At 37.5% G+C, this 12382-nt stretch overlaps 1 protein-coding gene across 1 annotated transcript; it reads left to right on the forward strand.

Annotated features, from left to right (window-relative positions):
• Positions 1–2242: 2242 nt before the first annotated feature.
• Positions 2243–12329, forward strand: NHL8 (NDR1/HIN1-like 8). The gene is made up of 7 exons (XM_017844624.5): positions 2243–2741; positions 6727–6801; positions 6876–7422; positions 8976–9361; positions 10682–10908; positions 11017–11161; positions 11934–12329. The coding sequence occupies exons 1-7, from the start codon at positions 2346–2348 to the stop codon at positions 12063–12065; spliced, it is 1908 nt and encodes a 635-aa protein (XP_017700113.4). The 5' UTR covers positions 2243–2345; the 3' UTR covers positions 12066–12329.
• The last annotated feature ends 53 nt before the right edge of the window (positions 12330–12382 follow it).

Genomic DNA, 12382 nt, shown 5'->3' on the forward strand with positions numbered 1-12382 from the left:
TTGGTCTAAATTTGGCTGATTGGTAGAAATCAGGTTGCATGGTTCTGAACAAAATACTACTAAATATTACCTGGAACATATTAAACTTAATTTCTACTTACATTGAAACTTTAAGAATTGTATCAAATTGCAATTTGAGCAGTCATTTTGTTATCATCTCAGCTTCATTCATGCTTTAGTGTTCTGTCAGTTGGACTCGAGTTGGCCTTTAAGCCACCCAACTCTCATCTTTTATTGCATGATATGTTCTGCTATTGCATTGAATATGTGCTTGATTATATTATAATCAACATAATGAAAAAACAAATACAAATGGGTACTTACATGCTGGATGTCTGATACTGAACTACTACTATTTTATCATGAAACCTTCCTACGTTGCTGCATGGCTTTGGACAATAATCAACTGAACAATTACATGCATTCTATGTGTCAAAATTTGATTCTAATGTCGTGCACCGATGACGCTTGTTGAAATGGATAAACTGGAGGAGGGTTTCTCTAAAAATATAGTCTCAACTTTGGTCACAAATCACTTGATTTCACCCATCTAGTACTATACTACGGAATCGTATATTTAATTTTAGGATTTTTTGTATGAATATTCTTCTAAAAATTCAAATTTGCATGAATAGCTTCTTCAAATTTATATTTATTTATGTACCATCATAAAATACTATTTTTGCATAAATGCCCCTAATATAATAGTTCTTCTAACACCATTAATAAAAACCATATTTATTTTAATTTAAAAATAGAATTTTAAAATTATATTTTTGTTCCCTATTGCGATCGTCTTATAAATATTTTTTTGCACATCATCCATTAAGGACATTTTAGTTTATTTAATTTAAAACTGTTAATTTTTTAACGATGTTAGATGATGTGGGTGTATATGCAAAAACAAGGATAAAAAAGAGTAAAATAGTAAAACCAGTGATGTTCGAGAAGGTATTTATATAAAATTTGATATTTAGGAGGAATATTCATGCAAAAAACGTTTAATTTTAGTGAGATCTTTGCTCAGTGCTCCGCTACTCCCATGGAACCTGGACTTTTGTAAGCATTTCAATAGGCTGGGCAAAGTCCAGGCCAAGGTTGGCCCAGGAACTCCCTTGGACCCCAACCACAAAGCACGGGCCTGGGCGCTGCCCAGGACTGGGCCGAAACATAGCAATAGTTTCTTAGAAGCATAAGCCTGGTTAAAACTTGTTCAGGCTTGTGAGAGCCAATCAGACACCTGATTGGCTTCCTTATAGACAATTCAGGGATTTTGATCATAAGTAAATGATGTAATTTGTATGTGTGCGAGGTATATATCACAACAAATAAAAGGAAAAATGTTTAGTGCACCTCTTAGCATACCCTGATTTCCGTTTTTTGCAAGCCTCCAAGAGTTAAAAGGGACAATAAAAAAGAATCTCCTACCATGCATGTATGTTGCATAAAAACCCTGGTTTGGCACTGTATGCTTAAAAGGAACGCGAATCAGTACTATAAATAAGATATTAAGAACACCACAATCTCGAACCTGCATTTGATCCACCTTAGTTTGATATTTCCGACTAAAGTCTGACCCCGGTGATATGTTCCCTGCCCAACAAGATAATTGTAAAAAATAATTTTTTATAATTACCATGCAAGGAAGATAATTGATGAAGAAGAAAACTTTTTATTAACTTAAAATTTCGTAGTACTCTTATTGAGTTCACTACGGTTGCCCTCCTGTTTCCTTGTTCAATACTATAAGAACAAGCGCCCATTAAAGGCAAAAAGAGGATGGAGGTAGTGAGAGAGTAGGCTTTATCATCAGGGGCCATAATGCCAGACTTATGACGGTCGGAGGCTAACGGATTTTTAACACTTTTATTATTGGAGCTAAGCTTGGAGCTACATGGGAGGGCATCTATCATGCGGAATTTATTTTGGTTGTGGCCTGCATTCATTTCGAAGGAAATTCGACCACAATGATCGAGTGGATCCAAGGACGGTATAACGAGGCAGACAATCATTGCTCTATAATATTTGGAGACAGAGGTTATGTTCTTTTTCGGACTTTTATATTTATCGAAAGGGGGATAATGCAACCAGTTGTATGGTCTCCTATTTTTTTTTTTATAATTTTTTTTCTTTTCCCGTTAGGTTTTTTTTTTTATTTTATTGACTGCACTCGTGAATTTGTGAGGCACCGTCGAAAAATTAAAAGTAAAAAACAGAGCGAGAACGTACCTTCTCCCACCGGAGGTGACGTTAACCCCAATCGATGGCAATAAATAACACGGGATGGCGGAAGCCGCCAGCAACACGGAGAGAGGGAAGAGTCTAAGAGATCATCGAAGTCGGCGATGTCGGCCAAGGCTTGGAAGCCGAAGCTCGAAACCGCCCGCCTACCGCCCAAACCTTCGATCCCAAATCCCCTCAAATCTCAATCCAGCTCTCAATCGAGCTCCAATTCCCTCAAGTCCTGCCCCGATCCCATTGTTTCCGATCAAGAACAAGTTCCGGCCCGGAGGAAATCCGAGCAGCGGGACGAGAACGAGCTCCAAGAACAGCGGGATGAGGAGAGAAGCGAGGAGGATTCAACCGCGGAGTTGAATACGCAGCGAGCCGAGGCCTCCTCGATTGGTGGTGGAGATTTTGATGAAGCTGTTGGGAGATTGGAGAAGCTTTGGATTAGTGGAGAAGAGCCGGAATTGTCGGAAGAACAAATACGGACGAATGACCAGCTGCAAGAGGATGAGGTACTCTCGATAAAGATCCCCTTCTCTAAACATTTGAGCTTGATAGGTCTCAATGGAACATATAGATCTTGCGAATCTTTTATACTTCTGATTGAACGTGGTTGTTTCTTGTTCTTGATGCATGTTGGCGTTTTGCATGAAAGATATCCTGAAACTTTCTTTGCAAAAAACAAAAACAAAAGAATCTTGAAGCTGTGTCTTTCTCGAAAAGATTTCTTGAAACTGTATACTAGATGGCGCTATAAATTGGAGGAACATAATCTGGTGCAATATTCTGACCCATAACATCAACATAAATTCGTTATAAATCACAAACGGGATATCTACAGAAAATTATGGTAGTTTGATGTCGGAAAGGTGGTTCTACACTTTATGGTGTCTTATACTAGCGGTTTCAAGATTCTTTTGCCTATCATCGTCGAAATTTCTTTCTAAGAGACCCCGCTCAAGAAAGCTGTTGGATATGATGTTTTTTTATAAGAAGAGGTCTTCTGTCTATTAGAAGGTTTCAGGGATATTGTGACTGGGTGGTGTGTTATCATGAACGAAGCCCACAGGGCTTATCCAGAGGATAAAGTGCGTTACGTTTGGACAGCCTCTTGGCTCTTGTTTTGGTGATGCTTGGCAGGCTGGTTTGTCATCATTCGAAACATTATAATGATCAAACCATCGGTGCTTACCAAGAGGATCTGAAGGGGATGCCTTGAGAAGAAAATTTGATGGCTTGCCCTTCTGCTTTTCTCGTCATAAAGAATAAATGACAAGCATAGGAGACATATGCCTCATGTGCCAGTTGGAAATTGTATATTTCGGAGTCCTAGGTTTTATATTTTATTGATTAATCATCAAAATAAAGAACAACAGGGTCAATATGTGGCATGCGGTGCGAGGTATGTTCACGATGCTTTTCAAAGAGCAGATTGTGTCCCTAAATGGTGCATAGGAGTTCTTCAGTCTTTTGCTTCCGAGCTATAACCATAAACTGGGCCTATCCTCTGTACATAAAATAGCACCTGGAGACTTTGAAGAACACCCTTTGGTAGTCTGAAAACTCGCAAAATATTGGAATATAAATCAGAATCTGATTAATCAGGGATATGAGGCTTATTAGTTTCAACTTATAGAGAGAGAAGTAAGAAGAAAGGAAGTGTTTGAAACAGGCACAACTAGAAATAGAAGGTGTCCTCCTTTGGTTTAAACCAGTCAAGCAATCTAAAAAGAAACTAACTAAACAGTCATGTTTGCTGGAGACCTAACAAATATTTCTGACAATTGTAAATAGTCAAATTTTGATTCACCATCATCGTCGGTTTTGTATAATGAATCCCACTCGGTGAAAGAAATAAAGGCTTTTCTGCATTCAGATTGGTCATAGGGTATAAGATTCTATGAGCTGAGATTAGGATGACACTGTTAAAGGGTGCAAGAACACTCTTTTTTGCTTTGCTGGTCGGAGGGAAGCCGTTGGGCTAATCCAAGAATGCTGAGTTCTCATTAGATTTATCTGTGTTGCTGTATATTGGAGTATGTGATGCATGGTCTGTTGTACCAGTCCGTACCAGCCGGTACGTACCGGTCCGATCTGAGACCGGTATCGGATCAACGTGGAATCCGGTACCGGTTGTTTATTGTTAAAGAATCGATATGCGACCGGTTCGGACCGGTACGGGCCGCCACCGGTACGCCGACCGGTATCGGTACGGCGGACCTTGATGTGATGTCTTTTTGAGGCCATGAGGAAACTAAAGTTGGTGCAAAAAAAATTGGACATTCTGTCGTTTGTAAGATTTTGATACTTATGGAATTAGATAAACATATTTGCAATTAAAACAGGACTTGGTTTGGTCAACTAATGCTGAACAGAAATAACTCATTGTAATTGTTCATTGGAGAAAATGTTTTAATAAGCAACTGCCAAAAGAATTTTTGATTTTAAGGTATTCTTCCTCAAGTTTAGGAGTTGACCATCAGGCTAGCTACATGCATGGATTGGTCTTGGGCAATAACAGGAGTGTATGTGTAAAGGATGAGTTTGATGGACATGAGATGTGGTTACTAAAAGTAGTATGAGTGGAGCCAGAAATGATTAAATTAAAGGATGCCTAATTTTTAGGTGAATGGAAGATAAGCTTGCAGATTGAAGATTGAGATGGTTTGTTATATACTAATTAGTAGAAGCCCTTGCAGTGAGAAGGACACAAATACAGGTACTAGACTAATATCACTTATAGGAGGTTTAGTGGAAGGATTACCTAGTCCCTAATTGATGTGAGTGTGGAAAAGGATACTGAGACGAAACTCAAGCAGTTAGGTTTGAGTATTATAGATGTTGGATTTCTAATTAATGAGGATGTCCAGCATGCTTATACCATAACCTATAATTTGAGAAAGATATCTTTTTGAGACATCACCTTCAAATCCTCCGGATTAACCCCATAGTTCAGCCAATATTAGGGATATATGAGGACACTGCCTTGCCTAGTACTACCAAATAAGAAACAAGAGATCCCCAACTGTACCTCTCATCAACAAACAAATCACTCTCTTTGCCACTCCTAAAAATTTACCAGCAGACCAGAAAAGCTTTGTAATCAGGGATTCCAAGTCCAGTCAGTAATTCAATAACAAAATATTGATGAGAATAAGTGAAGGACATCTAAAAACATTGTTAGACAGAATAAAACACTCTTCATGCCTCAAGCCACTATAGACAAGATGCCTCTTTAACATGATTAAAATATTGGAGATAAAAACACAAGTGAAACTGCTAACAGCTCATCTGCGCTTTATTCCCGCTTCATACATGCTCAGGCCATTGCTGGAAATTTTTGTTTTTCAGGTTGTTGTGATTTTATTTATTTGGCAAAAAAATAAAGATTTAAGGATTGATCTCAAATGGTAGGCAATTGCGCCATGCTGTCCTCGGGAGTACAATGAGGCTCCTAAGTGCAGAATGGTCCAACGCACAAAAAAAAAGGAGGAGAAATGAGAGGAGCCAAAAAGTTCAAGATAATGAGCATAGAGAGAGAGAGAGAGAGAGAGAGAGAGAGAGAGAGAGAGAGAGAGAGAGAGAGAGAGAGAGAGAGAGAGAAGGAAAAAACAGAAGAAAGGAGGGAGGGTACAACTCTCACCACCAGCACAAAAGAGATAACTCCATACAAACGTTAGGAAATGAAAAAACAGGAGCCACTTCTTTGTGTTTTGCAGGCAGCATTTGTCTCCGGTCATTAGCCAGGAATCTGGTGTGGCATGTTTCTTCACTCTTCAAGACAACTTCAAGCAATCATGGCCAATCTTCTATTTTTTTTTTCCGCTCTTGCAAAGAGCTGTTGGAAGATTATGAATGTATATCCTTCAGTCCTCAGAAAACAAAGGAAAAATTAAAAGTTCTCTAATCTATTGGTGTTTGTCATAATAATGTAATTCTTGTGGTCATGTTGTTGAATTACAAGCCAAATACTGACCATGTCAAATATCTAATTATTTGCGTTATAGGGGAAAAACCGATCTGAATAATAAGTAAATAATCTATTCTATATTTGCTAATAACTGGACATTAGATGAATCATAGAATCTTTCAAATGGGCACAAATCTCTCTCACAGTACCTTACTCTTGGAGATCCCGTCTTAAACCAAATCAGATCCTTATAAGGGATCTAGATGCTACAACCTGTTACATAAAATCAAATGTGCCAGTATATGGAATCAAGGGGTGTACTGAGTACCGGTTCCCCTATCCATGTCGTGCAGCATGAACTGGTACCTCAACTGTTACCTTCATATAAAGCTATATTTTGATGTAGTATTGTCGGTTCTTTTCACATAAAAATATAACATAGATATTGTTTAGGTAGATTCTTTTTGATGAAAAATTAGTAACCCTTTAGAAATTTAATTCTATGGAGTCTGACAGAGCTTCTGTTTGTTTATATAGCATATTAAGTATAATTATCTGTCTTCTCATTCTCAGCCTCTGATTCACAGGTTCTAGCATTGGAAGCAATTTATGGGGACAATGTTATCACTTTGGATAGGAAAAGAGGTTTACGGTCCTTCCAGGTTGGTTGTTACTGTAGCAGTTACATGTAATTATGCATAAAGAAAAAAATTGATTCTTGACATCTGTTTTGCAGATTTATATCTGTTATGAAGTTCCTGATGACATAAGCATATCTGCCAAGCTCCATTCATCCAGCGAAAAGTTAAAATCTGGAGTAAAAGGTCAAGATGGCAGGACAGAATGTGATGAATCTGATGAATTTTTGTGTACTTTTAGTGTTCGATACCTGCCCCCAATTATATTGACATGTTTATTACCTCAATCATATCCAAGCCATCATCCTCCCTATTTCACAGTCATGGCACAGTGGTTGGATGCTCTGAAGATTTCCAATCTTTGTCACATTCTGGACACCATCTGGATGGAGCAAACAGGGCAGGAGGTTATATATCAATGGGTAGAATGGCTGCAAAATTCTTCTCTTTCTTACCTTGGGTTTGATAATGGAGTAATGCTTGATCTATGCAATATATCAGATGCTCAAGACATGCGTGCCATTTCAAAAAGTGTCTTGCCAGAGATTGTCATTCCTTCAATAATTAGTTACAACAATGACAAGTGTCATGAAGATTTTCTGAACAATCTACATCAATGTAGTATATGTTTTAGTGAGTATGCAGGTTAGACTCTTTGTATGCGTTGCTCTCCGCATCTTTGTCCTTTTATGGTAGGATGTGTTTCTGCAATTTGATGTGCATCATTTATTCCATTCTCATGTTTTATATCCCATATATCACTTTAAATCTGAATCAGTAGTTTGCTCCATTCTTTGTCTTACTCTGTAAGCATAAGAAAGAAATCTTTCTATAAAAGATTGCAAACTATAAGAAATAATGTGTCTGATGTCCTATTTGATCCAATCACTCCTCATTATGTAAACATAAGCCCATCTAGCAATTGTCTTGTATTTAGTCTTCTAGAATCAAGAGTGCATATAAAATCACCGCTTTGAAGGATGAATTTGTACAAGTCATGGGCTTGTGATCATAGAATGTGTATTATGGAGAGAAATCAAGTGTTAACAGAGGTTGGGTTTTTGTCTCAATTCAGTTCCCATCCTCTACAGATGCTATTACTAAGTTGTTGCTCTTTTCCTAAAGGCCTAATTGCAAATCTTACCTGTGTCATTTGTCTTCTCTTCATCATGGTGGAGGGGGGAGGGGGAGGACGCCAGGAATTCCAATCAGTTTCTTTCCTAACCCGAAGATTCGTAGAAAAATTTTCATTTATTGTCTCCTAACCTTCATGTTTACAAGGTAGCTGGTAGGCCTGGCCTTCTTTTTCATTCTTTAGTTTTTTTTAAAAAAGAAATTTTTGGAAAATGGTTTGGTAGTTCTATCTTCTGTTACCTATGCTTAGCAGCTTCAGCCCTCATCTATACATTATTACAGCATAATTTGATACTTCGTTGTTTCTTTGAGCTGGTAACCTTCAAACATAAGCCAACAACATTTTCAGTACATAGATTAACTACTGTTATTGGATAATGTCCTGGTAAAATAAATGTTGTCAACTTCCATCCAAATCTGAGATCTTCAAAGATGTCATAATTAGTAAAATCTGGATGCACACTCTTTATGACAGGCTGTTACCTTTGATGGGAAGCATTACAATTGCAAACCTTAATTTACTTGGGATAAGGCATTATGGTCAAGTGGATGGCTATATAGTAAAATATGAGAAAAAAAAGAAAATCTTGAATTGACCATAAAAGTAGATATGATACATACTATGTGAATAAGTTGAGTACATCCTTTTTGCTCTCATATTTCTTGTATGTAAATTTGACGATTACAAGTTTTCAACAATCAGCTGTGATGCAGTACAACACTAAGGTAACCCACTTGCAATGTGCAAGCTATATAATATGATTTATGTGCTAGACAAACAAGTCAGAGAGTTATGCAGGCTCATAATCTTATTATTTTCTTATATATTTCTTGTCTTAAGTTCTGTTTTTGAGTTTTTCCTTTCCTTTTCTTATTTTTTCCTTTTAACCAATTATTTCAGCTGAGAATGCATAGATCTTGGTTTAGCTTGTTATGTCTCTGTCCATGAGGGAAAAGATTCCTTTTGCATGCTTCATTTCACTAAATTTTTGCACAGGCATCGTTAGCCATAATGAGGCATACTTATATTGGTTTGCTAAAATTTGCTTCTTTAATTTCATCAGGTACAGAATTTGTCAAACTTCCATGCCAGCATTTCTTTTGCTGGAAGTGCATGGAAACTTACTCTAATATGCATGTGAAGGAGGGAACAGTAACTAAGCTGCTATGTCCTGATGCTAAATGTGGAGGTCTTATTCCACCTGGTTTATTGAAACAATTGCTTGGGAGTGAAGCCTATGAACACTGGGAATCCTTGATACTACAGAAAACATTGGATTCGATGCCCGATGTTGTCTACTGTCCAAGATGCGAAACTGCATGCTTGGAAGATGAGGACCACCATGCTCAATGTTCAAAGTGTTCCTTCAGCTTTTGCTCCCTCTGCAGAGAGCGCCGTCATGTAGGAGTAAAATGTATGACTCCAGAAGCAAAGCTAATTATTTTGCAGGTAGCAAATGCAATTTATTCTCTCTTTCTAGTTGAAGTTGCAGATTATCATGAATTGTGAACTGTTTGTGCTTAGAATATTCTGTGCCACTGCCGAAACCCGCATCATAAACCTTTAGAGTAGGATCGCGTAGGGATATCCCTTCAAAAATATTTCAGGGGGTGTGATATTGCCATACATTCTTTTTTAGTACAGGTGGTCCTGTATCTAATTTAGGAAGGTGTACATTGGTATACATGCAGAAGCTAGTGATTGAACAGCACATATGTGGCAGTGACCTGGGAGCCTTTTTTTCAGAAAGAATCCCCAGAAAAGTATCTGATCTGACACTTAGCATCTGTTCCAAGTCAAACCTGTTATTACTGGTAATTCTTAGTGATTTGGGAGCTATTGCTTGCAATCTATAAATTTCCATCAATTAAAATATGACTTTGTGGAAGTATTGGATAGTGACCCGATAGGAGTGAGTGTAGCCGGGTAGTTGCGATCTTGCCGCGTCCCTGCATTGTGGCCTTCCCCATAGAGCAGTATGGCCAGGAAGAAGAATTCGACGTCGTCCTCCTGGATCTCGATCTCGGTTCCACAACTGGGCTAGAGAGATAGCTGTCCATAGACTGAGAAGGGATGTATGGATTAGTATAGGAAGATGGGTTCCACCCTCCATAAAGTATATTGCAGGGATTGTGATTCTCTTTGCAAATAAATTTCCATGGGCCACACAAAACATAGGCAAGATATCCAGTTATGCATGGAATACAATGCGAGTGGATTGGATTTATTCCATGATAGTTGTTTCTAGAATTTTGATCATCATATGGTTATTTACATATATAAAGAGATTTAGATTAAGCTTTGGAAAAATTTCCTTGTTGCCATATCCTAAAGAATCTTGTAGTATGCTATCACTGCTCAAGCATGATTTTCAAAATTTAGTGCAATTAGAAATTTAGAAGAAAAGGACAAATTTAGAGAATTATTATATTTTTATTATTTAGTTATACTTCAGCAACAGGAAAAACAAAGTGTACTGTTTTATTGAACAAAATGGAACAAAACCCAGAACAGATGTGATAACTTGTGCTATGAAGTATTTATTATCCATTTAAATTTTATCCTCAGGCAACTTAAGTTATTGAAAAGAAAGGTTGTGAAAGCTATTTGTCAACCGCACAGTGCGCACACCTTTTTTACTGAGAAAAATACCTTTTTTAGCATTTCTGATTGTATATTGGATGATGGCTGTACTAACCATTTTGTTATAAATCGAAAGAAAATCTATATTGGCTGATGACAGTTATTACATACTTTGCCTGGTTACAGGAGCGGCAGAATTCAACTCGGCTAAATGGAGATCAGTTACGCAGAGAGCGTGAGATCATAAATGAGATTCTCAGTGTTAAGGAAGCACTTCGTGATGCTAAACAATGTCCATCTTGCAAGATGGCAATCTCACGAACAGAAGGCTGCAACAAGATGGTATGCCAGAATTGTGGGCAGTTCTTTTGCTACCGCTGTAACAAGGCAATTGATGGATATGATCATTTTAGGTGAGTTATTTTAGAATTTTTGTGATGGTTGATGTCCATCTGTGTCTGTATGTCTGCATCTCTGTGTTTTAAGCGAAGAGAAGAATAACAAAGTTTTTATCTTTTAAGGGGAGCATGTGAACTTTTTCCACGTGAAGAAATTGAGAGATGGGAAATGCATATGAATCCTCGACAAGTGATTGCACAGATACAAACTGGTCTACAATCTAATGTTGGTCATCGATGTCCAAATTGTCGACAACTAAATGCAAAGGTAAGCATGGATGAACTGGTTGCTTTATGATTTTTTTGTTTTATGTAATTTGTCCTCAAAAAGGGAAAAAAAAGATTTTGTTTTATGTAACTTAGGGGCATCTTATCTGTCTTGAATGTGGCAGCTGGTCATAGTATCACGGAATGATGGAGGCAATAATGCAATGAAGTATCATTACAGAATAAGCATTACGCATGAAACCTTTTTGAGCTCTTTTCCAATATAGCACATTCTTTAACTTTCAATCTTAATAAGGTATATGCAATCAATGTGAGCTAGGAAATCCTCAACCCCGCAACCTGCTTGCCTTCCTTCACTTCCTTGCTTTTGTGTCTATTGGTAATACATCCTTTTTCCATGTCTGAGAACATAATTTTATCATTGTATGTGACATTTCAATGGCTTAACTGAGACAAAAGGTTTTGCACATGTCTATGACCTTTAACATTCTTGGTTTGATAAGGGACCTTTGACTTTGTTTTTATGTTCCCCAAAATGTGACTTAATCAGAATTTATTTTCTCTTCAACACCCACACAAAAAAAAGAAAATGTGCCTCTCTGTAGAGATTGCAAAATGTTGTCCATCCATATGACCTGCCAAAACGTTTGCATGCATAGATGTGTGCACGCGTACTTGTTATCATAATCTTTTTCCCCTTCTGAACCAGGAGATTTTTTTTAAAAAAAATTTAACTTCAATTATTTTCCTGTCAGTAACTTTATTTTATAAAGGCACTAATAGAGTTCTGTGTTGGTGGGAAAAATAAACAGGTTGGAAATAACAATCACATCTTTTGCTGGGCTTGCCAAAATCATTATTGTGCGCTATGCCGGAAAGTCGTTAGGCGGAGCTCGCAGCATTATGGGCCTAAAGGTTGCAAGCAGCACACTGTTGATCCTTGATGATGGCTTTTGTGGTTGTGTATCTGTTCTGTTGACCAGACGTACAGATCTACTTTCTGATGGCATGACTGATCATGCTGATGACAGCGAATCAGGTTTGTCTTCATTCTCGCCCGTTGTTGTCTAGCCCAATAGAGGAGTGATTATGTTATAATGTAGGAAAAGAGAGATAGAAAATGATCAAAATTGCTTTCACATTCAATGATTGATGTATATTAGCAGTTAACAAATAAAATCTTGAAAGTGTGCTTGATTTTTGCTGAAGTTCTCAATGATCTTATTTTCTATTAAGTTGGCACCTTTATAACCATAGTGTA

Source organism: Phoenix dactylifera, chromosome 3, assembly GCF_051530095.1.
Source record: "Phoenix dactylifera cultivar Ajwa chromosome 3, Ajwa_hap1_PhDact_Kaust_v1.1, whole genome shotgun sequence".
Classification (NCBI taxonomy): domain Eukaryota; kingdom Viridiplantae; phylum Streptophyta; class Magnoliopsida; order Arecales; family Arecaceae; genus Phoenix; species Phoenix dactylifera.